This window comes from Dermacentor andersoni, chromosome 8 (assembly GCF_023375885.2).
Source record: "Dermacentor andersoni chromosome 8, qqDerAnde1_hic_scaffold, whole genome shotgun sequence".
Taxonomy (NCBI): Eukaryota; Metazoa; Arthropoda; class Arachnida; order Ixodida; family Ixodidae; genus Dermacentor; species Dermacentor andersoni.
The window spans coordinates 118,205,145-118,231,433 of NC_092821.1; the positions used below are offsets into that span (position 1 = coordinate 118,205,145).

Here is a 26,289-nt window from a genome sequence, read left to right on the forward strand (position 1 = left end):
ATGATGAAGACATCAAAATTACAATAAACAGATACACGGGCTTACATGGAAATTGAACAATCATGCGGCACGACACCTTGCTGCCCATAATTATCTGGATGCTGGTTGTCTCCCAAATGGCCGGTTTCTTGCACTAGAGTATATATTGTTACGGGCATAATGGCATAAACCTGTATAATGGCAATATTAATGGCCGGCACAATGGCAAGGAACCGGCTGCACAGCCCGAGCATGTCACCACCACGGGTGACAAAAACACTGGCTACAGTTTTTCGCACAAAACAGTTATCAGTTAATAAACTGGTTTGTCTGGCCCAATTTTGTCTTTCGCAATAAGCAACGACCACTGTCGAACCTGCAGCACAAATGAGAGCTGCAGCACTATGGCAACGAACGGGAGGCACCCACCTCGTACGAGTTGGCGTCCAGGCGACTCGAGTCGCCCATAGGGTACCGCGGCACCTTCAGCGGCGGCATCCTGGCATAGTCGGGCACCTCGAAGGGGAACCGCTCCTGCGTCGGCACCAGCAGGTACCACAGGAAGCCGAAGGTGAAGAAGGACACGACGCAGCCGACGACAAGGCCGCTAGAGAACGACGGCATGGGAAGCACCATAGCCAACAGCCCGATGACACCCGCTATGAGGAACGAATTGGTCTTCATCATGGCGTGCACGAGCGCGGTGAGGTTCGGCGTCTGCGAGCAGCGAAATGCGGCTGAGAAGTCGTGAGAGGCCGCGGGCGGCTGGGCCTGGACGGGCTGCTTCAGGGGCCTCTCAGGCTGCTCGACAAACTCCCAGGACGTGAGGTCGGGGTCGGGGCCCTCGTCGCCGCCAGTGGTTGCGAATTGTACGGTGGCCCTGTTGGGAGTAAAAATTACTTTGTGAGCTATCGCTTCTTCGGTGAGCCTTTGAACAGAGACTACCAGAAATTTTTTTTTTTCGGGCTTTCGATTTCGCGAGGATGTCATTTCTTGCCAAACAAACATGCAAGCACGATCGAAAGAAGCAGGTTGCATTGTCTTGCCTTTGTAAAGCTGTGAAACAACGTCCATGAGTAAGCAGATAAAGTTGGTTGTTGTTCGTAGTTAAAAAATGCTATTTTGCTCTGCTATCTATTGCAAAGCCGCACAATGCTGCCTTTCTGCTATACAGTAAAACCTCGTTATAATGAAACGGGATATAACAAAGTAATGGTTATAGCGAAGTAAGTGAAATTCCCCTTGAAATCCTCATAGAGATTCATGTTACAGTACATACGATAATGGATACAACGAATTAATGTATATAACGAAGTAATATAAACTCCCGCTTCAACTTCCTTATAACAATGTTTTACTATACATTGTTCAACTATCCGAAACACAATGCCAGAACATAAGCTCTGTCAGGGACAAAATAGTCTGCATGTGATTTGACCGGCACTTAAATGTGGGCCACATGTTTTGGTTAGCTGAACAGGTATGGGCCTATATAAATAAGGCACAAGAAAGCTGTGCTTATCACAGAACATGAAATGAGTGCACCGACACAGGGTGCTGCTACACCGAAAGTGCATTGGAGGCATGTTTGCCCACTCGATAACTACAGTTACCTGGAACTCATCCCCACTATAATCATCAGTGGGCTTGCAATTCCAAAGCTCTAGACGTCACAAGCTAAAACTGAAACAGAAATGGCATGGAAGGAAGAACAGCAGGAATCGCAAAGTGGTGAAAACAGCCCTTCGGTTTCATCTCATTGTTGTTTGAGTTAAAAAAACAGAGTCGGCCCAGAGTACGCCCTATTGTGAAGTTACACCTGCCCCTTGCTGGTGGCACTGGGAGTGGCACAGCATATGCCCTCATGGTATTTTCAGAGCACACAGCAGGCTGCACCCCATTCTTTTTCGTAAGAAACCCCCGGATCTAACGCACTGTTGGAATTTAAATGATGCAAAGCTTGTTTGAGTTTGCAGCAGCCGTATGGGACACAAGTACCGTATAGACTCGTGCAAGGGCCGCGCTTTTTTTCACAATTTTGACAAGCTGTAGCCCTTGCACAGGACTGAGCCTTTTGGTCAAAATGGTACCGGTGCAGCCAGTGACTACTGCACACCCAGGATCCCTGGATGAACCATTGCATCAGAGGTCAAAGCTCAACTCTCGCCATCACGCAGTGTGCGAAAATTTGCCGAAGTGTGCGCGGCGCATCGGGACAACCAATTCAATTGCTTCTCTGATGGAACTTTTTGCTAAATTTTGAGCTGCTAAGTTGGGGGTGTGACCCTTACGTGAATCTATACTGTACATTGTCTTCACCTATTGCTGTTAGCCGTTTCTGTCCTGAGAGCAATAGCAGTGTACGACGCTTGCCAAGTGTATGCACACTGAACTACCACACATATCCAAGTACACTTAAAAGGGTCTTGAAGCAACCCTTAAGCACGGTGCAAGAAACGCAGTCCAAGAATTGCATACACTGCTATGAACATCTGGCCAAATTTTGCAGTCATGTGGAGCATGTGGAACTTGTAAGCAGAGCATGAAGTGACCTTTTTGTCAAACACGCTTTTCAATGGAAGTGCTCTCACTCTTTTCGGGCTGCCATATTTTGTCATATAGCAGATGCCCATACATGGCTGCTATTGGCCAATAGCTGACATCATCAAGAAGAGTGTTTGGATCAGTCTGCTTCTTCCTACTCTTACTTTGTATATTCATTGATGCAGTTTAATAAACAGGCTGAAGTAGGCGAAAATCTGCTTAGAATTTCGATAATAATTACGCACTTATGAAAGAAGCAGACTACCATCTGCTCACGCTTGACCACGGCTGCCCACGTAGAAATTCAACTTTGGCCACCCTGCTTATCAATGTCCTAGCCATTGGGTCTCGCTAATTTTGACTAATTCTGAACACTCTAAAAACCTCTTAAAAGTCGGACCCTACACACCCTTGCAATCAAGTGCTCACTCCTGGCCGCTCCTGGCTAAACGTCTTGGCAGACTTCTGCTTAGTTTGAGCTATTGACAACACTTCAAAATGCATGTTAGATGTGGCTACAATCTGTCAGTCAAGTCAGTGCAAGATAAATTTGGTCCGCACCACGTAGCAGGGCGAGACTGGACCATATGAGTGCGAGTACACACTCAAGCGCTGTCGTGCACAAAGCAAACGCCGCGCATACACGCTACAGTTGCACGTAGCTGCAGTCCGCTACGTACTGTAGGCTCCATGGCCGCCTCAGGATGCCGTGACGAGTCTGCTCACTGAGAGCGCTATGGCTTGCCGAGGACAACCACGTTTAGCATGTTGTAAGCATCAAAATCAGAAATAGTGGCATCTATGTAAACATCCACAATGACATTTGAACTGCACACCACAGTGATGTTCATTAGGTGGAGAGCTGTGGGCAGGCCAAACTCTGCCATAGCCTTCACAGTGCAAGGTATTGAAGAAGAAGCAGGAGCATCGCGAAGGGGATTGTAGGCGACCTTTGATTGCCAATATCTTCGCTTCTGCTGAACGCCTTGAAGTACTTCTTGTGTCAAAGTATTTCTGAAATAGCCTTTTTTAACTTCAAATGCATTTCTAATAAGTGGTTCAGGGCCCCCTTAAGGCTGTATACCCCTTGCGTCTCAGTGGCACACTCATTCTGTGCGACTGACCAAGAATGGGCATATACCAAGTGGCTCATTCGCAGTGATCCGAGTCGTCTACTTGGCAAGACAGCCGCCAGCATATAACCAGTGCCAATTGTTGCTTACATATATTCACGGATATATCCGACCAGGAAACAGTGCCAAACGCCAAACCCCGGAGAAGAGGCGAAGAAACTTTGCTTAAAAAAAAAGAAAGGCTAAGCAGTGCTAGACAACGTGCCGTAAAGTAGAAAACAGTCGGTGCTTCACCTGGTACTGCCCGTCCTAGTCGTGCCCGTGTCTTCGCCCTTCTCTGTTGCCTCCTTGCACTCGTCTAGCGTGTGTCCCGTCGTGCGGGCCGACGCTGTCTCGTCGTCATGGAGCACAATAGAGGAGGCGGTGGTGGTGCCGGTCGTCGTGCCAGCGGCGTCGCTTGTTGCAGCTGCCGACTTCGAGTCATCGTCTCGGCGTAACAGCCGCGTGCCGTGCCGCTTCTCTTCCAGCCGCTTCGTGAGGCGCCCCTTGAGGCCTGTGAACCAGCCGTCCGTGCCTTCACTAGGGCCAGCGGCAGTGGTGTTGGCAGTCCCGCTAGGCGACGTTGGCAAGTTGGCCTCGGCCACGGAATGCGACAGGGAGGCCTTCTTGCTGAACTTGGAAAGGTAGTCCTTGACAGAGTCCTTGACTGGCGATGACTCCTGGGCACCAAGCAGCAATTGAATGAATGGGGGAGGGGTACGATTCTGATATTGCTTTTCCTTACAAGGAACAGGCCTGCTCAGGGAAAGTGCTCGATCTAATGATTCACTGAGTGGTCCCAACCACCAAACACTCGCACAATAAGGAATTAAAAGAACAGCACAAATGCTATGTTGCTCCTCTGTGTTTGTGCTGTATCCTTTCGTACCTTCTGGTGTTCAAGCCTGCATGCCTGCCTCTAAGCAACACCAATCTCTGCCAACATGCTCTATTAGTAAAGGCAAGCCGCAGCAGACCAGGACTCAAGAAGAAGAACACAAAAGACAGGACCAGCACCTGAACCAGCTAGCCCAAGCGAGAGGCGCCGGTCCTGTCATTTGTGTTCTTCTGAAGTCCCGGTCTTCTGCGCCTTGCCTTTACTAATTCAAGCATGAACCAACTAGCCCAAGTGAGAGTTTTACTTCAACATGCTCTACTTTCAGTCCTTCTAAGCCAAAACACCTTACTTTGCTAAACGACCCTTACAACTCACCACTTTGGTGGGCTCCGGTTCCACTGGCGATGCAACCTCAGACACGTGCGCTGCTGTGCCAGCCCCACTCGAGACTTCAGGGGGCTCGGGTGAGGGTTCCCTCTCGATATTTGCGAGCGGGTGGTCCAGGACGTCCAGGTCCGGCGCGCTGGTCGCTCGCCTTTCGGGAACTGGACCAGCGGAGGGCCTCCTTTCCACGGAGGAGTCCCGGGAGCTTGTGCTGACAACGGAGCGCTCCGCGGCCTGAGTCGATGTTCCCGGAATGGAGCTGCTGCAGCTTTTGAACACAGGGAACACCAGCGCAAATTGAGATGCGAACAGGAAATAGCTGATCAGAACGCCTGTTACGGATAATTACACGGAAGCGCAACGTGTAACTTCTCAGTAGCCAACACACTGAAGCAGTTAAGGAATTGCTCACATTTGAATTTATGAAGATAGTAGTACACTTATCAAAGAAACGTGAAAATACGAAGTGAGAAAATGCACAATGCAGATGTTCCACCATCAGTTCACACTTTGGTGTCAATGAATGTAGGGTTGTTTCTGTTCGGTTTTGACTGGCAATGTTAGCAGAAAGCTGGCTGACATTGCTGCCATTCATTGGTTCCCTCTTCTGACCTGCAAGTACCTGCCATGCTTTATGGTGAATAAACTGGAAAAACTATGTTGTAATAATATCTGTCCACTATAGACTGAATCATAGAAAGTAAGATGAATGAATATATTAATGCTCCAAGCACCAATTCTGGCAGAAGCGCAACGGTGACCTTTCCATTTTCTGGTAGCATCGATTTCCACATGCATTAAATATGTATAACCGTTTGCTTTGTTCCTTTTACTTCTCTGCCATTAAATAAGGGAATCGTGAAAAACATATTTTTACCACAATGCTTCGCCATAACGCTCAGGTGAGTGAGAGACGAGGACTATGTTGATCAGTGCTTGGAGCAGCTGAATGCTCAAATGTCTCTTATTTATCGCTCCTTTAAATGCACGCAACACATTGTAAGAGTTTTTGACATATGCAAGGTAGTACAATAGACCCACTACCTCTGGAGCATTACTGAAGCCACTCACTCAGCAGACTTTTGCTGCTTCTTGCAGGAACTCTAGTGTGGCGATAAAGAGGCATCATGCAGAGTCATGCAGAGGCATCATGCCCTTAGCAACACTACAGGCAGCGCCCTACCTTCACCAAAAAAGAAGGTGTTGTTGAAGACTGGCTCAATTACCAACGAGCCAGTTGGTTCAGCAGGACTTCTTTTGTATTTGTTTAATGGTATGGTACCTTCCAGCAACAAACTCAGGGACCCTTCAACCTAAAATTTGCTGATTTTCTGCTGCAACATAAGTGGCAATCCAACATACTTGCTAACCTGAAAATACAGGGTATTAACGTGTAGGTGCTGTCTGTGGTGTGGGTGGCAGCTGCCAAGTTCACTCTTCAACCGAGGAACGAGTCTAGAGATTTCAATCTGTTGCAATTGAAAAACTGGAAATGAGTCTTTAAACGTGCCACAATATATTGTGACGTAGGTAAGACATCTCAATGCATGTGTTCTTGCCATGAATATAAGCATGAATTATTATGACATTGTTGAAATTTACATTGGCCAGATAAATTTGTATGGATCCCGTGGGAGTTAGTGCGCGACTGTGTACATTCAAAACGTTCTAGTCTTTCTTTTGTGTTTTGCTTTCATTTGCGAAGGCATAACCAACAAGGTGTGGTTCTATGCAAGCTGATAATTCCTTTGTAAAGACCTTACAGAGCAGCGTGCTTAGGACAAAACAGCAGTGAAAAGGACTCGTAGAGCAAGCAAAGCTGTGTCTCCAACTGACACTTACTGAAAGATTTACAGAAAATGTTGTCCTACTGCTGACAAAGAAAACATTGAAGCTGGGCCCGACTATACCATTCATGAATTTCTCGGCCTACCCACCACCTCGTCAGCCACAAAATATTCTGTTGATATATCTTATGCATCTCTTCTCCCCATAGGAATCTGTACATATTGTGGAAGAAGCAGCAAGACAACCAAACAGAACTAGATGACAGGGTGTGAACTTAGGCGAGTTGGTAATCCATTGTGAAGTAGTCTAATAGACTATATTAGTACTAGTATACAATAGTATAGTATAGAACTAGTATTAGCAGTACAGCATAGTGGTTTACTATGGCTAATTTGATATTGAAGGAAAAGTTTACTATAGCTAGATGAACTTCTAATCGAGTGATTAACGCATGTGCCAGTGATTAACGCAGAGTGCTGACGAACAAGTGCTGAAGGAATGAATTTATCACTTTGATAACTTGCATGCACTTGTGCCAAATCCCTTTCACCACTGTCCCGTCCCAACCTTGGCATTGCAAGTTTAATAACTTAACAGCTACATAAATGAACATAACACAGGCCGCTGGACAGGCCGCCATTGGAATCTGAAGCTGGCAACGTTTAACACTAGAACGTTATCTAGTGAGGCGAGTCTAGCAGTGCTATTGGAGAAATTAGAGGGCAGTAAATCGGATATAATAGGGCTCAGTGAAGTTAGGAGGACAAATTAAGCATATACAGTGCTCAAAAGCGGGCACGTCCTGTGCTACCGTGGCTTAGCGGAGAGACGAGAACTAGGAGTCGGATTCCTGATTAATAAGAACATAGCTGGCAACATACAGGAATTCTATAGCATTAACGAGAGGGTGGCATGTCTTGTTGTGAAACTTAATAAGAGGTAGAAAATGAAGATTGTACAGGTCTACGCCCCTACATCTAGTCATGATGACCAGGAAGTCGAAAGCTTCTATGAAGACGTGGAATCGGCGATGGGTAAAGTCAAAACAAAATACAGTATACTGATGGGCGATTTCAATGCCATGGTAGGCAAGAAGCAGGCCGGAGACAAGTCAGTGGGGGAATATGGCATATGTTCTAGGAATAGCAGAGGAGAGTTATTAGTAGAGTTTGCAGAACAGAATAATATACGGATAATGAATACCTTTTTCTGCAAGCGGGTTAGCCGAAAGTGGACGTGGAGGAGCCCGAATGGTGAGACTAGAAATGAAATCGACTTCATACTCTGCGCGAACCCTGGCATCATACAAGATGTAGACGTGCTCGGCAAGGTGCGCTGCAGTGACCATAGGATGGTAAGAACTCGAATTAGCCTAGACCTGAGGAGGGAACGGAAGGAACTGGCACATAAGAAGCCAATCAATGAGTTAGTGGTAAGAGGGAAACTAGAGGAATTCCGGATCAAGCTACAGAACAGGTATTCGGCTTTAACCCAGGAAGAGGACCATAGTGTTGAAGCAATGAACGACAATCTTATGGGCATCATTAAGGAGTGTGCAATAGAAGTAGGTGGTAACGCCGTTAAACAGGAAACCAGTAAGCTATCGCAGGAGACGAAAGATCTGATCAAGAAACGCCAATGTATGAAAGCCTCTAACCCTACAGCTAGAATAGAACTGGCAGAGCTTTCTAAGTTAATCAACAAGCGTAAGACAGCTGACATAAGGAAGTATAATATGGATAGAATTGAACATGCTCTCAGGAACGGAGGAAGCCTAAAAGCAGTGAAGAAGGAACTAGGAATAGGCAAGAATCAGATGTATGCGTTAAGAGACAAAGCCGGCAATATAATTACTAATATGGATGAGATCGTTCAAGTGGCAGAGGAGTTCTATAGACATTTATACACTACCAGTGGCACCCACGACGATAATGGAAGAGAGAATAGTCTAGATGAATTTGAAATCCCACAAGTGACGCCTGAAGAAGTAAAGAAAGCCTTGGGAGCTATGCAAATGGGGAGGCAGCTGGGGAGGATCAGGTAACAGCAGATTTGTTGAAGGATGGCAGGCAGATTGTTCTAGAAAAACTGGCCACCCTGTATATGCAATGCCTCATGACCTCGAGCGTACCGGAATCTTGGAGGAACGCTAACATAATCCTAATCCATAAGAAAGGGGACACCAAAGACTTGAAAAATTATAAACCGATCAGCTTACTGTCCATTGTCTACAAAGTATTTACTAAGATAATCGCAAATAGAATCAGGAACACCTTAGACTTCTGTCAACCAAAGGACCAGGCAGGATTTCGTAAAGGCTACTCAACAATAGACCATATTCACACTATCAATCAGGTGATAGAGAAATGTACGAAATATAACCAACCATTATACATAGCTTTCGTTGATTACGAGAAAGCGTTTGATTCAGTTGAAACCTCAGCAGTCATGCAGGCATTACAGAATCAGGGTGTAGACGAGCCGTATGTAAAAATACTGGAAGATACCTATAGTGGCTCCACAGCCACCATAGTTCTCCATAAAGAAAGCACCAATATCCCAATAAAGAAGGGCATCAGGCAGGGAGCTACACTCTCTCCAATGATATTCACAGCGTGTCTACAGGAGGTATTCAGAGACCTGGATTGGTAAGAATTGGGGATAAGAGCTAATGGAGACTACCTTAGTAACTTGCGATTCACTGATGATATTGCCTTGCTTAGTAACTCTGGGGACCAATTGGAATGCATGCTCACTTATCTGGAAAGGCAAAGCAGAAGGGTGGGTCTAAAAATTACCCTGCAGAAAACTAAAGTAATGTTTAAGTCTCAGAACAGCAGTTTACGATAGGTAGCGAGACACTGGAAGTGGTGAGGGAATACATCTACTTAGGGCAGGTAGTGACGGCGGATCCGGATCATGAGACGGAAATAATCAGAAGAATAAGAATGGGCTGGGGTGCGTTTGGCAGGCATTCTCAGATCATGAACAGCAGGTTGCCATTATCCCTCAAGAGAAAAGTTTATAACAGCTGTGTCTTACCAGTACTCACGTACGGGGCAGAAACCTGGAGGCTTACGAAAAGGGTTCTTGTTAAATTGAGGACGATGCAATGAGCTATGGAAAGAAGAATGATGGGTGTAACGTTATAGGATAAGAAAAGAGCAGATTGTGTGAGGGAAGAAACGCGAGTTAATGACATCTTAGTTGAAATCAAGAAAAAGAAATGGGCATAGGCAGGACATGTAATGAGGAGGGAAGATAACAGGAGGGAAGGAAGATGGAGGGAAGATGGTCTTTAAGGGTTACGGACTGGATTCCAAGGGAAGGAAAGCGTAGCAGGGGGCGGCAGAAAGTTAGGTGGGCGGATGAGAAGTTCGCAGGGATGACATGGCCACAATTAGTACATGACCGGGGTAGTTGGAGAAGTATGGGAGAGGCCTTTGCCCTGCAGTGGGCGTAACCAGGCTGATGATGATGAAATGAACACAGGGGCAGAGAAGAAGTGTGTTTGATGCACGGCAACATACCTGCTGGACTGTGTCTGCTGCTGCTGCTGCTGCTGCGGCTGCTGGGTGGCGCCACTGTCCTTGGAAGAAGAGCCAATGGGCTGCAACTCCTGGATGTCCTCGTCGCACGGATTGTAGCGGAAGGACATGACGGGCATGGGCGATGATGTCGCCTGCTTGCCCGTCAGCTTGGACAGGCTCAACCGGTGCGCCATGGCTGCTCTCTGCTGGGCGTCGACACACAGCACTGCAATAGTCAGACAAGAGCAGTGTTGCACAAGGTTTGCTCTGCCGTCGTAAACGTCCCACCACACGACGCCCCCCTGCACGAAACCCTTGTACGCTGTCACAACTGCCACTGGACGACCCAATTTGAATGCGCTGATCTGCCAGACTATGCGTCTTCTGAACGGGTCAATTTGTCACAAGAGTATAGTGACCCTAAAAAGCATTGCAGCGAAAATGCACTCCCGCACACCATCCTTGCTGTGGCCCACTGGCTAGAATACAACATAACCACCTAGTGGCTGGTCTCGACATGCTGATCTAGATTGTCTTGAAAAAAATTGAACTAAATTCTGGGATTTCATGAGCCAGAACCAAGATCTTGGCAGGTTTCTCGTTAAGATTGCTGTCCAGCATCGCTGAGAATTTGCTGGCATCCTTAAAATCTCCAAAACGCTAAATGAAAGAAAAGGCTCAGCATACAATTAGGCACCACGCTCATTCCTTATATTCACAAGGTCTCGTTTAACTGGAAAAATGTGGTACAAAAAGCTAAAGTATGAATCATCTTAAAGGCATGCAATAAGCTTTCCAGCCTTAGCAAGTAGGTCAACATAGAAGGTGCAAAACCACGCTGCAAAGAAAAAAAATCATGCGCTCCAATTCGTCAAAAGCTGTAGTGCTGTGACCTACCGATTACCATTTTCATGCATACGTTGCTACATTAGCAAAACGGGCCGATTGCATAATGACAGACTTCACAAGTTGCGAGTATGTGCATGCAAAAAGGTTTGGTTAGCAGCCATCTGGCCGAGCAGTGAAAAATATGTAATAAACCCATGCTTGCTGTGTGCTGTGCGCGCAGTTTCAAGTAAAAACAATGAACAATGTTAATGTGAAATTTTTAAAGCCGTAGCCATCCATAAAAGTGACGAGAACTTTGTCATCATGGCTTCACTATTGCTACACTGCAGTGAAACCATGCCAACAGCGTCATCTTATGCCCCTATCAGTTTGTTACCTTGCACTGATTACACTTTTAGTATACATTGACAATGACAGGCAATAAAAATCTGTTAGTCAATGTTGTGTTTGTCTCCTGTCGTAGCTGTCTTGTTCCTAACATGTGCTGTTTCCTTCAAGTTCAGTAATGTCAACCAACTAGCCCAATTCGACATGCTACAACATTTCAAGACTGGCAACTTGATAGTATAGCTTTGCAAAGGCCTGTATCTGTTCACTAAATCAGGTATATGCCCCAATCTAAGCCTACAAGACAGAACTGCACTCTAGTTAGGCTTAGCTTGCTTTCTTTTAATTTAATTTGTTTATTATGGGAGAGAAGAGAAAGGCAAGGTTACGGGCATCACAGCAGCAATAGGACAGGTGCATATGTGCTCAGAGCATGGCAAGACCAATGCATTTCTCATTTGAATAAATTTTCAAGAATATTTAGGCTCGGCAATATGCAGCAGATGCACACTAAAGGGGAAGTAGAGACAGGCTTAAATGGGTATCTTTTGCACGTTTACAATTTGTTCTTTTGGTGTCACGTAGAAATGCATTATTTTGCATCTACAAGTTCACTTATCTGTCGTGTGCATGCGTGGTGCATATTAAAACCTCCTGAAAACCTAGCAAAAATATCTGTTTTTGATAGAATAACTGAAACGAACACCGCCATTATTCCTCGCCCGGTGTGACGCGTGAACTAGTATGTGCGGTCCCTTGAGATGAACTCTCAGGTAAGCGGTTCCACTGGAAGCGGGGAGCACACTGGAAAATCTGAGGCGATGGGATGATGTTCGAGTCACAGCTAGGTCTCTGATGATGTCTCCGATGTGCTAGGTGTTACTGTAGAGCACCCAACATAAACCGTCATCGCGCAAATCCATGATGCCCTGATGGCAGGCTTCCATGGCGTCTCGCGCAAACCTGTACATGCATACACTCGCACGTGCAGGCGCACAACCACCTACGATGAAGTTTGTTCTCTTCCCTATATGCACTGAGCTCCTTTCTCTGTACCTTTTCGGCTGCCTAATTTTATTGTACTCTCCAGAAGTTCGTGAAGTATAAGAGTTTCCTTTCAGGAGATGCCAATTAAGCCCTCCACTTTCTCATTTTGGCCCGCCCGAGCAAAAGCAGCCATCTATAGTGCTGCTGCCGAACGGAATGTGCAATCGTGCGACAGGCCTGAGGTATCGGTTAATTCATTCCCATCAGTTCTGAATGCGCGTCTTTGATAGGTAACTAGGTATGATCTGGTTGGTGATAACCAACTGACATGTCACTGACATGGAAAAATCTAGTGCTGATTTTATCACCATGGTGTTATATGTCTTTCTTTTTCTTTTTTGTTTGTACCGATGTGGCACTTATCATCCATCCAGTAGTTTGCACCTTTTTATATGAATGAAAACTTGGTTTTCATGCATATAAAAATGATAGTACTTCGACATTTCATCAGACCCTCCAACCTTAACTTTAGAAATTTATGACAGTCAAAGTTGTGAAATACTAAAATTTGATGAAAAAATAAAAAAAGGACTTGTTTTATTAATACTCAAGGTGCTAACTGTTTATAAAAAATTTCACAGAGTATTCATGCAATGGTGGCTGAAATTCTAGTTGCAGTCATTGTTTCTAGGGAATAAGTGGCTGCATTTCAGGTATGTCAAAATGATTGAGTGGTTCCAAAAAAAGACCAGGTTCTGAGAAACTCGGCAGCAGTTGTTTGTATCCTTTTTAAATCCCTTTCGTCCAAAGCAGTCACAAACAAAAAAAGCTTTATATATTAGTGGCGTCCCTACAACAATCACGAACAAGCTCAAAAATATTTAAAATACGAGATTTTAAAAAAAATTTGTAAAATTCGGCAGGTATGAGTACACTTTTCTCTTTCTGTTTAAACTGCTGGTGGACAGCTCATATGTATAGCAGCTTTCATGGCTGCTTTTTTTTTATTTGCAGTAGTACTTCTGTGGGCTGTCTACACAAAAATTGCTAAGGTGCACTTTTTTGTAACCTGCCATGCCTTGCTTGCCAAGCGGCCATTTATAACGCATAAAAAAAAAAAACAGAACAAGAAAACACCCAAACAGCGAGAAGGCTTACAGATCACATCCAAATGTGTGTCAAGCGCCCCGTGCTGTACGCCTAACCAATGGTTGTCACTCTTTCTACCTACGCAATGAGCCAACTGGTGTGGAATTTCATCATCACCATCATCATCAGCCTGGTTATGCCCACTGCAGGGCAAAGGCCTCTCCCATACTTCTCCAACTACCCTGGTCAAGTACTAATTGTGGCCATGTTGTCCCTGCAAACTTCTTAATCTCATCCGCCCACCTAACTTTCTGCCGCCCTCTGGTACGCTTTCCTTCCCTTGGAATCCATTCCGTAACTCTTAATGACCATCGGTTATCTTCCCTCCTCATTACGTGTTCTGCCCATGCCCATTTCTTTTTCTTGATTTCAACTAAGATATCATTAACTCGCGTTTGTTCCCTCACCCAATCTGCTCTTTTCTTATCCCTTAACGTTACACCTATCATTTTAATTTAAACGCCGATTAAGGTTCGCACAAGGAAATTCCCGAAAATCAATAAGCCTGGTCTTCTATAGTAGCACGCTGCAGGTGTATCTAAGGCACAACCAAAAGGTGCACTGAACACAGCGCATGATAAGACTGCCTCTACTACATGCGCGGTCTGTTTGCCAGACATTCAAAAGAACGTCCTGCACTTAACTAAATGTAAGCACATCCTTTCATTTTTATACTCGCAGTGAAATAGGGATGAGTGCCTAAATTTGAAGTAGGTTGAACAAATAAACATAGATAATACATAAAAAGAACTTTTGTTCATTCTTCTGTTTGGTCTTTTACAGAAATAGCCAACAAACTGCCTGCTTCAAATAAAGTGGAGCACGAAGTTTGCGATAGTAACTTTGCACCAAAAGCAAATGTGATAAATGAATTTACAGCTCGCGTGAAATTGTTAACACATTCACAAGGGTTTTGCAAGAACCATTCTCACAAGTTAGTTGTATACTTTAGATCAATGTTTTACAGATCAACATTTGTCTACTTTAGATGTCTCAGCGTGTAGTTTACAAAAGTGTGACATCGTTTTCTTTACTTCCGAGTTTACCTGTAACTCTTTTAAAAGTTTGTTATTTTCAACAATTTCTGTAAGAACACTGATGGCCTAAATAAAAAAGATAATCTGTTTCTCATAGTCGGTAAATTTAACCATTAACATTCAAATGCGACAACCCTCACCAAAATCTGGGCAGTGGCCCTGAGAAAAATGTTTTCTCCATATTCCCACATATTTAGATATGAGCTCATGAGGTAAAGCTTCATCTTAAGTTCAGAGTGCACTTAGCGATTAGGCAGAATACAGCATATCCGACTAGGATTTGTCCTTAGATTCCTACTCAGATTCAAGTATGTTCTCATTAGAAAGTTCCAGCTCGTCCACTCTTTACGATATTGCAGGGTTATGGTAAACGTGGACGGCAGCAACAATGTCGATAGCGACGTCTTGTGATGGTTTGTTCAACAACAGGTAAAGTGTTTGTGTCACATGGGTGTTCTTGCCAAAGCAATATAATGCAAAAGGGGCTGCATGTTGCAGAAGCTTTACACCGGAAGGTAAGCAGGGTATGATCGGTTACTGGAATAATGACTCGTCACTTTTCTGGTTAAGTGCTCTGCGCCACAAGATGGTGCCACCAACCCAGCTGGCTCGCATTTATGCCCACGGTAATCCAGCAATCTATGGACGGTAATTACGTATGTCGACATGCTAAAACTATCTATTACCGACTGCTATGTTGCAAAAGTCACAAATCCATTTTTCATTTTTTGCCACCAATAGGATTCTGAAGGCACCATCTGCATCTATGTGCAACAAACTGACTGTCTCCTGAAGTTTCTTTATCTAAAAAAAAAAAAAAAAACCCTTTCCTTTGCCTAAACACAGAGAGGACGGGGTAACATTGTGCTGTAGCTCGGCATGTCGATGTTACATCCAAGGTTTTCATGTCAACTCGCAGTTCTTGAAATGCACTTCACGGGTGCTTTTCATCATCTATGACTACACGAAAGTCTGCATCAAATCAATGTCAATTTTCACGAAAGCCAACGGCAAGATTATGCTTAAACCACCTCCGCACAGTTCTGCACGCATTCTACTTTATATTCGAGATGAACACTTTATCACCATGATTGCTTCCGAGTTCATTCTAAAAAAGGCTTATGCACATTGTTAAGTACAGTGCAGTTCACTGTTAAGGGGAACACGCAAGTGATGAGCACACAAGAATTTTCCTTTACAGCAAGTGTACAAGGCTGGGCTGTGTAGCAGAAGACTTGGTGAAGATTGGTAGCTCTGGCACCTCTCCTCACACTTGCACCGTGCATTGACACAGCTTCAGCTCACACTTGCAGCTCGAGCACAGCCAACGTGAGAGCCATACATTAGTGCGTTCCCTCTGACAGTGGGTTGAACTGTAAAAGACTGTAGCAATGAACGAGTGCACACAAAAGCCTGCTGTTCTGGGATAAGTGCAGAGTTTGAACACATTCCAAGTTCATGCATAGACCGAAATACAGAAAAACAAAACACGGATTCTACATGGGAAGCCTGCACAACGTTCACAATGCCCCGACACCCGGCACTATCTAAATTGCAGTTTGTTAAGGCAAGCATGAGGCTACAGCTCTTGAAAAACATAACAGAGGAGGAACCAACACAATCACGACTTTAGTAGTATCCTTGCAGTGTGTACACAGCTGTCAGAGGAAACAGATGAACAGGTGAAGCTGCGTTAATAACCCTCTCAGCTGCAGCTTTACAGGCCGGTAAGTGGAAAGATGCACAAACTATATTCTGATTTCTGTTTGCTGTCCACTGTAGAAACCGATGCAGGTACGTGGGAGGCAGGCGAATTTGCTGCATTCACTCGTGTAAGACCCTCACTTTTGGGGGGGGGGGGGGGGGGTATCTTAGCAAGGTGCAGCTCTTAGATGAGTCTGCCAATGACTACCAGCTAAAACTGTTGATGGCGTCGCAAATGATGCACAGAATAACAAACATTGGCTACAGCTTACATGCTATTATTTAGGATTCAGCACCACTGATCAAGCTGGGCTTAATTCTTCATCGCTCTCTCTCTCTCAATGTCACTGTCACAGAAACTTATTTTAACTCCTTGGCACACACCCAAAGATGGTTCTCGTGCGAGGTCCGCATTGTGTAGAATACTTTTCGTAAAACTTCAATTTTGTTTCTTCAAGATTTCTATGTTGGGAGTACGTGGGTGCAGGTCTGACATGATGGTATTTTGTTGAGGGAACAGAAATGAAAAACAGAAAAAAGTGTTCCCTGACAACCATGGGAGAGCGCCCCTTCCCCCTTCCCCATTTCAGTGTTACAGTGGATTATAGCATGATTCTTAACCCTTTCAACGTAGCTTTTTTTTTTTTCAGAGATGAAGCACTTCCAGCATCAGGTTTTTTTTCTTGGATATTATAAAAGGAACACAAGTTTATTCTTGGGTGTGCAAGAATAAAAAAAAGATGACAGATAATGGCAAATGCTATCTGACAAAAGGAATGTCAAAAGGAACATGCTGGGACAAGAGTGTGGAAACGTTCGGCATGTCATGAATGCTGAGAGGGTTAACCCTTTAATCCCTAATCCCGAGCTGTACATGGGAGGTATATAGTACCAATGTCGCCAATGACGAGTAACATTCGTTCAGCCCAATGTTATGCTGCTCCTGTTGCCGAAGACGAGTTACAGTCGGCAGTGAGGAAAAGCTGTCGGCTAAAGAGCAGCTTTTTTTATTTTTACGTTAAGTCTAACCAGGAACCAATCAAGTAATACGTTTTCAGAATCAAAAGGCATAGAAAAAAGTTATGACTATGATACATACAAAAATTTGTGAAATTCGGAATGTTTTTCAGGAATTTTGCGGGTTAAAGGAGTATTGCACATTACATTTTAATTTTTTTCATGTTACATGTAGGTCCTGGATGTCAAAACTCTGACACAGCTATATACTGCACTTGTGTACTGCACCATATGCCAGCACACCACTATAATTACAGAACCGCTGTAATGCTGTACCAAGCATCACTGCGTAACATGCCAGGCACCAGCCTATGGTTTTGTGCAGAGGCCTGGCCTTTGGTGAAAACATGCCACACACACACATGCATAGCTCTGCCAAAGCTGGCACACCCAGCTGCCCTTGCATTCCAACGAGATAAAACACTGACAGCAAGATTATCTCTCTCAAACAAAGTCCAAAAGACACTACTGCAATCTGTGTTCCCCACTCTGTTAGCTTTGCTGAAAATGGTCCCGCTTTGAGTGGCACTACAAAATGACACAGTTTTGGTGTAGCTGCCAAACATGGTCTTCGAGGATAGCCAACTGACCCAAGTAAGATTAGGTTCATGATGCAGCAGCACAACGTCCCTAGCCTGCTCCTTGTGCTACTGCATCGTGAATGGTCCCCGAGACAACTACTCAACGTTGGCTATATTGGAATGTCAAGAACACCATTCCTGGCAAACTTTTTCTTTTTTTACTGAAGACCAGCACCACGATTATGTAACAATGCCTTCTGCTTCGTTTCTGTGCCACTCATATCAGCCACTGTTCACGGCCGACTGATATTCCATTGATAACACCAGCCTAGCCTTAGTCTGACCACTAGCTGACAAAACGCAAAAAAAAAAAAGGAATAGCATCGGAAAAAGCATCGCTACAAAATCGCACCCCAGAAAGCACACCATGGAAACTAATGGAGAAGTAACAGCAATAGTTCAGATAGACACCACAAGGAGATAAAGGACAGTTTAGGCCACAAATGAGTGCATCCTCATTTGTAACCTAAACTATGACAATATTGGGTGACACATCTATCAATTCTGCTGTATCCCCCATTTACACTTGCAAATTTCCTAACCTCGTCACCTCATCTAATGTATTCTCCTTAGCTGTTGTGTCCCTTTCGTTGGCACACTTCTGTTATTCTAATAGACCACCATGTTTCTCCTTTATGCATTACATGACCTGTCCAGTTTTGCTCCTTCCTACGAATACACCCAGAACATCATCACCTACTTTCTCTTCACCCCTAAGCCACACTGTCATCTTTCTTTCCCTAAAGTTGCACCTATTCTTTTGTTTTCCATTGCTCGTTGTGCAGTTCTTACCTTCCAGTCATTAACATTTTGACAAGTCAGCACTGACGAATGTAGAGATTATATACCTTTTCAAGCATATCAAGCTTCTTTTATATTCTTCAGTGGCTTAATTTCCTACTAATCCAGGCACCAAACTACATGCTTAAGGTTTAGTAGTAGTTACGGATTAAAATGAGCACTTCCATCCTTCCGAGATCTATTTGCCTTGGTCTTCATTTTGCAGAAGACTTAGAATAGGGACACCTAAAATGAATGTGGACAAGAAAGAGCAACACCAGAGTACTGCTAGAATGTACACTTCGACAAAATTCGCTGTACATGCATGCCTAGAATGGGAAGTGAAATTGACTTCAGTATACAGAATTAAGTGAAATAGACTTAAATCAATTTCATTTCCAGTGTACCGCACAGCTTGCAGTCCTCATTCATTGTCAGCATTCCTGACGTACAGAAAAATATTGAAAGTACAGGACCGATACGAGGAGCTGAGGTCAAGTGCTTGGCTATAGGCAGCGTATCTTTCAACTATGCCCTATATGTACGTTAAACACAAAAAGGATGAAGTAAGCAGACTTCTCGCACCCAAAGATAAGTCTTGACGCTCATCCGGTTTCTTCATACATAAACGTAGAGCTAGCTAGTCTGCCTTGAAGCCGCTGACACAGTGCAGTACCTTATGCATGTGCAAGCATTACGCACTACATCCATGTTTACACACAGGCATAACTTTGGCAGGACGATATATATAAACAGCTCGCATATGCTTGTAGGCGGGCTTCCATGTATACAACTATGTGTCAGCAATGTGCTTGGGGGAATTTGCTAAGGCGAAAGCTACAATTAGGTGAACTGGATTACCGACCAAATTCAACTAACTGGTTCTAAGTTGTTACAAATAGTAATGAGCTAATAATGCAGTTGAGACCACACGCAAGATAGTATACCCCGTATAAAATATATGCGTGGTACGTCGCAGCTATTAGATGAAGTAGTGCGCAATCCCGACGTGGTGGCAGTTGTTCCACAGATCAGATTTGTAACTGGTTCGTAACAAATGGGTGTGCGCCATTTGGGGAACGGATCGAGACTACATAGCCAATTAAGCCTCCCTTTAACAGCGGATGGTCTACAAGTGGCAGAGTGACGTCTGTCAATTGCGAAGCGTCACTTCAGTGACGCTAAAAAAAAACCGGCCTGATGTCGTTCGTATATATATACAAACGTGCATTTCTTTTTCCTGGTCACAGGCTAGCTGCCACAGCGCGTACTTGCTCGCTCCGCCAGTTTTCCTTGGTTCCGGACGCGTATGATTCATATCGCAAGTGAAACGACCTGCCAATCGCATGCAGCCAGCCAGCCAAAACGCATTCGTCGATGCGGCGCGCGTAATGACCAATGCGTAATGCGTAATGAGCGCATAGTGATGCAAAAGAACAAAAGAAACGCTTATCGTATACGCGTGCGCCGGAGACCGAACACAATCAACCACAACGAGAGACAGACGTACGGGAATTGAACAACAGAAGAAATACCACCCGGTATGTTTACAGCGCGCTAATCGCAAGAGCGAAAAACCACATACGGGCGGCCGTGTAAGCATTTCACGGAAGCTCTACATTCGCATAGGTTTCGGAAGCAAAATGCCAAGAAACGTGTAGTACGCACTACGCCGCCTTCAACAACAGAGCGTTCTCGCTCGAAGCAATGAGAAACCGGGGGTCTACACAGAGGGAACGAAACGCGACTGACCGGTGACGAAGCACGCAGCAAAGTGGCGCGCGCCAACTTACCAGCAGGCTTTCAACGGAGCTGTGCAACCCTTGACAGGTAGCGTCAGCACGCCGTCATGCCGCTGGCGTCCGCGGCTTGACCGGTAGCGCGATCCGTCCACCACACACTGCGCGGCGGCTCAACAGGTGCGATTCAGGCGTCCCTCCCGCTGGCATGGCCTGTACGGCGGACCACCGGACGGGTTCGGCCGCGTTCGCAATAGAGGGACCGGCGTAGTCACCTCGATGAATGACGGAACAAGTAGCTCGCACCGCCCGCAAAACGGTGAAAACAAACCTCGCGGTAGCCTCTCAGCACGACGGCAACCCGCACACACAGCGGCAGCTGTACCAGTCAACGCACCTTACGACCATAGAGGTAGTACGACGCTTGATGCACATCGTCGCATCTCCCAGCTGATGACTGTGTGCTTTCGCCTGGGGCGATTCGAGCGAGCACCGGCGTCGGGAAGACGACGAAGGGCCGGATTGATCCCTTTATCGCTGGAGATCGCTTCCAGAGATTAGCCGCTGTGTTGTGCGGACGATGAACGGCGCTTGCATGTCCAAGATAGCGCGGCCGCAGCTAAGAACAAGCAAAAAACGTTAGATTTTTTCACCAGCGAAAGCGGAACCAAAAGCGTTGCGCCGCAAGGTTTTACGCTACTCACGAAGCAGAACGATTCATTCGTCAAGCAAGAAAAGCGGCGCTAGTTACCAGTCAACTTCCTTGTTGCGTTGTACGCGTTGAGTGATTAAAATATAAACGAAATGGTGAGAAAAAATTATTCCGACTGATATACTTTTGTAGCTTGCAATATTAAAGGGTAGCTAAAGTACGGTCGTAAAGAGATTGTTTCTGCGAGAAAATGTTTTAGCGCCTTTAGCAATTTACGAAGCTGTGACGAAATTAGCGAGCACGCTTTTAGACACACCGTTGTTACACCACACCTACACCACGCTGCGCCAAGCAGTTTGATTTGTTATTACTCCGGGCGCTCTGTTCCAAAAGAATCGAACGCACTCAATGCTCTGAAACCTGTCTGAAACTCTCAAACGGAACACACTGGCTCCACAAGTCAACTTTCGCTCGCGCATGTGTGTGTCTGTGTGTTCAAGTGCGTGCTTTCCCGTGCGTTGTGTTGTGATGATGGGCCGCTCACGACGCGAGTGAAAAAAGAAGGAACAGCACGAAGCGAGGGAGCATTCTGCCCCCGTCGTCGCGAAGCACAGGACGGCTGACTTTACTATGGGAGCATGGTCTCGCGATCGCCGACATGCGACCGCGAATCATGCGCTCCGTTGCTGCCACACGCGCTGCTGCCCTGCTACAGCTGTTGCCGCTGTTGGTCGTCGCCGTGCTGCCCGCGGTCCGCGCCGTGGTCGCCGACCATGGGCACTCGGAAGCGTGGTCCGGAGCCGATGGCGCTGAAACACCGCCAAAGGTAGCGACGCAGTTGAGCCTATGTCATCTATCCGTTTCGATTGTTTACGTGTATGCACTGGGCGGCGTGTCGGAGTTCGATCCGTTTTATGTGACGTGCCGATTGCCGGGAGCCGGCTGTGTATCGATCCCGCCGTGTTGCCTTGAAGAACGACGTGTGTCGTTCTGTGGCTTACGCAACGTTTCGAACGCAATCTAAACACCCCGCGATGCGCTTGGGCAAGCGCGGTTCTTGATTTTCGCGTTTATTGGAGCGTGACCGCGGGCGTGAAGGCCTTTTTTTTTGTGGAAAGTGCACTGTCTCTGCAAACAGCTCGCGTACGCGTACGCAAATTGAGCTTTCGACGGCGTGTTCATTTAATCAGGAAAAGCAGTCCCTGGTCAATTGCCTTGTGCGATAACGTGTTCGTGGCGTAGCGGTGCATGCGACGCGTAGCTGCGAGTTAGCTTTCCGTTTTTAAAAGTCGGTCTAGCAAAAGTTCGACGAGTCATGTCAATCAAATGATGACATATTTTATGCATAATGCCTAACCTTTGCAGGCGCGATCGTAAACGCAGCTGCTTTAGTCACTAACGCCTGTAGTTGCGACGTCCTTTCTCTTGACTGTCCGTTATGCGATCGTCTTCCGCTTAGCACACTCCGTCAATGCCGACAAGTGCTGTGATGGCCCGATCCCGCGGTCGCTAGATTTGCTTCTTCGATATATTGTCGCCCTGTCGAGACTGCAGCATCAACAGGGAACAAGTGCGGCTAATTAGATATAGGTATACAATTATTGGACGAACGTCTCGGCTAACGGTTTCTCTTTCACTTATCAGAGCTTGCTTTTTCTATTCCTCTAAAATACCTTGTTGCCGCGTAATGAACTAGCAGCAGTAGTGAGCAGATCGCGCATGTATGCGAATTCGCGAGCACTTTATCTTGACATTAGGGAGCATGACAGCTGTATTTCACTTAATAAGCCTCGAATCACCTACGCAGCTAGGCGACAAGTGCAGTTGAAGAAGATTGTGGAGCTGCGCCTGTCATCGCGCAGATGTACTCGTGACGTTCAAGTCATCATTGTGTGTGTCCCCACACTTAAGAGCTTAAATGTCGCGTTTTCTTTCATTTGCCAACAGCGCATGCATGTTGATTTTTGATTCGAAAGCATGCATGCATTAGGCTTCAACATGCTTCCTTTAAAAAACAAAAACAAAAGAATATGTTAAGTTGAGCAAGAAACATAGATCGCACACCTGGAACAGCAGATAGTTTATCTTTACCAACGGCCGTCGTAAATTACCGGCATACTCCTGTGATGTCACTGCTTGCGGCATTACCTGACCAAGGCTGGTCAATTCGTCTTCAAAGAGTTCTTACATTGTAGCGAGAAATGAAGGAGAACCCAGTCCGTTGACTTTTCTGCACTCCTTCTGAAGAAAATCTGCCTGCATATTTGAAAGACTGCAAATTATTGGATGTCACACATTGACATGGTCACTTCCACACCTCCAGTCATAAAGAAAAAAAGAACGTTACATTCTATTGCAGTTTTAACCTCTACTAAGTAATCTTTTTTCTCTTTCTGAACATAGTCACAAGAGTTCTAAGAAAGTAACATACTACAATGGAATGATTGACTCTTCACCATTAATAGAAAGTTGTAGTCTTGATGCATGCACATTTTCGTTACCACATTATCCTAACGCTGGAAGTGCAAATAGGAGCATCACTGCTAAGTGGTGGTGCATCCCATAATGCATTGTTGAAGGTGTTTGTATCTGCTAGAATTGGAAAAAGAAAAAATCTGAGGAGGTGTACCGACACCTTAGTTTGAGTGCAAATTAGATAACGGAGACATTTGATATAAAAAGGAGCAATAGGGTATTTGTGTACTCAGCTGTTGATTACCCTCATTGAATGCGAAAAGTCGCTGTTAGGAATGTAACCACTCGGGGATTATTATGCCGGTCTCACATGGTCACTTTTGATAGTGATGGGATTCCTTTATCGCAGTCAGTTATGATTGCTGCTACATGGTCCAACAATCTGGATCGAGCTCGGGTGAGCTCAAGTGTGTGAGTGGTCGTTAGGGGGTCCAAAGCACTTATCATATTTGTCTAATGTGCTGCAGCAATTGTAGTATAAATCTCCATTCTTTTTTCAATAAAATATTATTTCGCTTGCCGTTGGGGGTGTGGCTATTGTCGTTTGCCACTCTCAGAACTACATGGTCGTCAGCACCGATGTCGCTGGCCTACGATCGCAATCAAGAGGCCCGATCACGATGCGCGGATTGTGATTGTCTGGATCCGGATCGAGCAAGATCATGATCGAAAGTGACTGTGTAGCAATACTTGATCCAGATTGGGCCCAATCGTGATTGAAAGTGACAGTGTGACATCAATATTACATAAGAATTCTTTTCATATCCTATCGCTTGTTGCAATGAGTAACCAACGCTAGTGATAATGTAAAGTGGAAAGAATGGAAAATGCAATGAATCGTTACATAGTATGGCTTATGGTGATCCCCTTGTTCCTTTTGTGTTGGTGGCCTACAGCCCGTTCAGTGCAGTACACTGTTGTCTGTACAAAGATCCCTTTAACCGGATTTTATGAAAGCCCACTTGTTTCTTATTGGAACGGCCGACATACCCATGTGTGACTCGGAAGGGGCAACCGTACACGTATTGTGTTTTTGTTATCATTAGAACGTCGAGCGTGACTTCCTTTGGACCTGTGTTGAATGGGCTAGATCGTAGACCTTTTTTCGAGACAAAACATTTTCGGAGCACTACCCCATGCGTAGCAGTCTTACAAAGCAAGGTGGGCATTACTTCACTTTATGAAATTGCCATAATGGCCTAGTGTAGGCGTGATTCACCCCCCCCCCCCCCATACACACACACACGTTTTCTCTACTAATGCTCCCCCCTCTTCTTCATTTCATCGCTTAATCCTCTTATATCTATGCAGGGTAGCAAACCACACGTGCTTCTGGTTGACATCCCTACCTATCCTATCTTGCTTCCTTCTACGTTCATATAAGGAAACATTCATTTGCCAGTCTGCATATCGTACCACTCGTACCTGTTCTGTTTTGCATTGGTTTTGTGCATTGTATTTGAAGCTGAAGTCTTGTAATGTCGCATGCTACCATAATGTGTTTAGAAACATGCATATTTACACAACTTTTCTCATTGAGAGAAGAGAAAGAGAAAAAAGGCTGCCAGTATATAATTCTCTATTGGTGATGCTGTTGTGCAGAAAGGTGAATACGACAGGGTTACTGCATCACCAAAGGTGATATGGTTCATATGTTATCACCAGGGTCGTATTCCATATCTTGGTTTGATACAGTGTAAGGATCGCTCTTGCTGAATTACGTTTTCCTCATTGTCATCCGCCATTCACGTCTGGCATACACCAGTGAAAACACGGGCAGGATGCTGCTTAGACCACTGATGAAGTATGAAAAGGAATAGCATTTGAATAGAGTTGCTACATTATCCCAGCCTTTGCCAGCCTTTTACTACCCAGACTTGGACCAGGATAATGTGGTGGCAATTCTACTTCAATGCTCTTCCTTTTTGTGCATCATCAGTAGTCCGAGTGGCATCCCATTCACATTATCAATGTCATCCTGCTAAGCGCAAACGTTTTGCTAAATTTTGCATTCATATGTATAGAGATCTTCATTTGCATTGCAGCTGCTGTGTTTTAAGTTGCTGTACTATATGCTTCCAAGCTTTGAAAGTCGGGCACGGAATGAAATGTAAAGGGTCGAGACAAAAAAAGGCGAAAAGTTCAGTTTCTGTGACACTTTCTAGAAAAATCGGGGGGGCAAAAAAGAACAAGATATTTCTCCGAGATATGTAAATGCTCTAATGTAGTCGGGCCTTGACCCACATGGAAATGTTAGAAGAGAATGGCCCCGGGAGTAAAGTCGTATTCATCTTAAGAAAAGGAAGGAGAGAACATTGATCAAAGTGTCATGGACAAACAGGTGCTATGTTTCAGCTTGTACACAGAAGCTGTGTTCACTGAACAAGGCTTCCATATTGAAGCTAGAGTGTCCAACTCATTAAACGAGTTTATTTCCCACTTCTTGAAACAAATAAGTGTACAATCATATCATTGTACCGGTACTAATACACGGGGCTGAAGCTGTGAGGTCAAGAAAGATACTAAGGACCAGGCAACCAGCGATGAAACGAAAAGTCATGTGCTTAACATTAAGAGACGGAAAGACACAGTAGAGAGTAAACATGGGTGGCCGATATTCTGGTTAATATTACAAGGAAGAAATTGAGTTGGGCAGGGCCATGTAATTCATAGGGCAGATAACCGATGGCTTATCAGCTTTACATAATGGGAGCCAAAAAAAAAAGGAAACTGTCACAGTCGGGGACAGCAGAGAACTAGGCGGTGTGATGAAATTAGGAAATTTGTGGCCATGGGACAAAATTAGATAGTGCAAGG

General features: G+C 45.1%; 2 protein-coding genes across 4 annotated transcripts in view; one reads left to right on the forward strand and one right to left on the reverse strand.

Annotated features, from left to right (window-relative positions):
* The window catches only part of LOC126529157 (testis-expressed protein 2), a 43,718-nt gene extending 22,691 nt beyond the window's left edge, over positions 1-21,027 (reverse strand). The window contains exons 1-5 of one of the 3 annotated variants that reach the window (XM_055069639.2): positions 20,743-21,027; positions 10,176-10,401; positions 4,849-5,125; positions 3,891-4,315; positions 409-859 (exon numbers count right to left, since the gene is read on the reverse strand). In XM_055069639.2, the coding sequence (XP_054925614.2) occupies positions 409-859; positions 3,891-4,315; positions 4,849-5,125; positions 10,176-10,369 (1,347 nt within the window). In that variant the 5' untranslated portion in view covers positions 10,370-10,401; positions 20,743-21,027. Of the gene's footprint in view, positions 1-408; positions 860-3,890; positions 4,316-4,848; positions 5,126-10,175; positions 10,402-20,399 lie in introns of all 3 variants that reach the window. The other 2 variants (XM_050176753.3, XM_050176752.3) reach the window with 2 other exon arrangements.
* A 422-nt stretch (positions 21,028-21,449) lies between these two features.
* LOC126529154 (serine/threonine-protein kinase/endoribonuclease IRE1-like) overlaps positions 21,450-26,289 on the forward strand; it is a 59,049-nt gene continuing 54,209 nt past the window's right edge. The window contains exon 1 of the mRNA XM_050176750.3: positions 21,450-21,823. Within this exon, the coding sequence (XP_050032707.2) occupies positions 21,656-21,823 (168 nt within the window). The 5' untranslated portion in view covers positions 21,450-21,655. The remainder of the gene's footprint in view (positions 21,824-26,289) is intronic.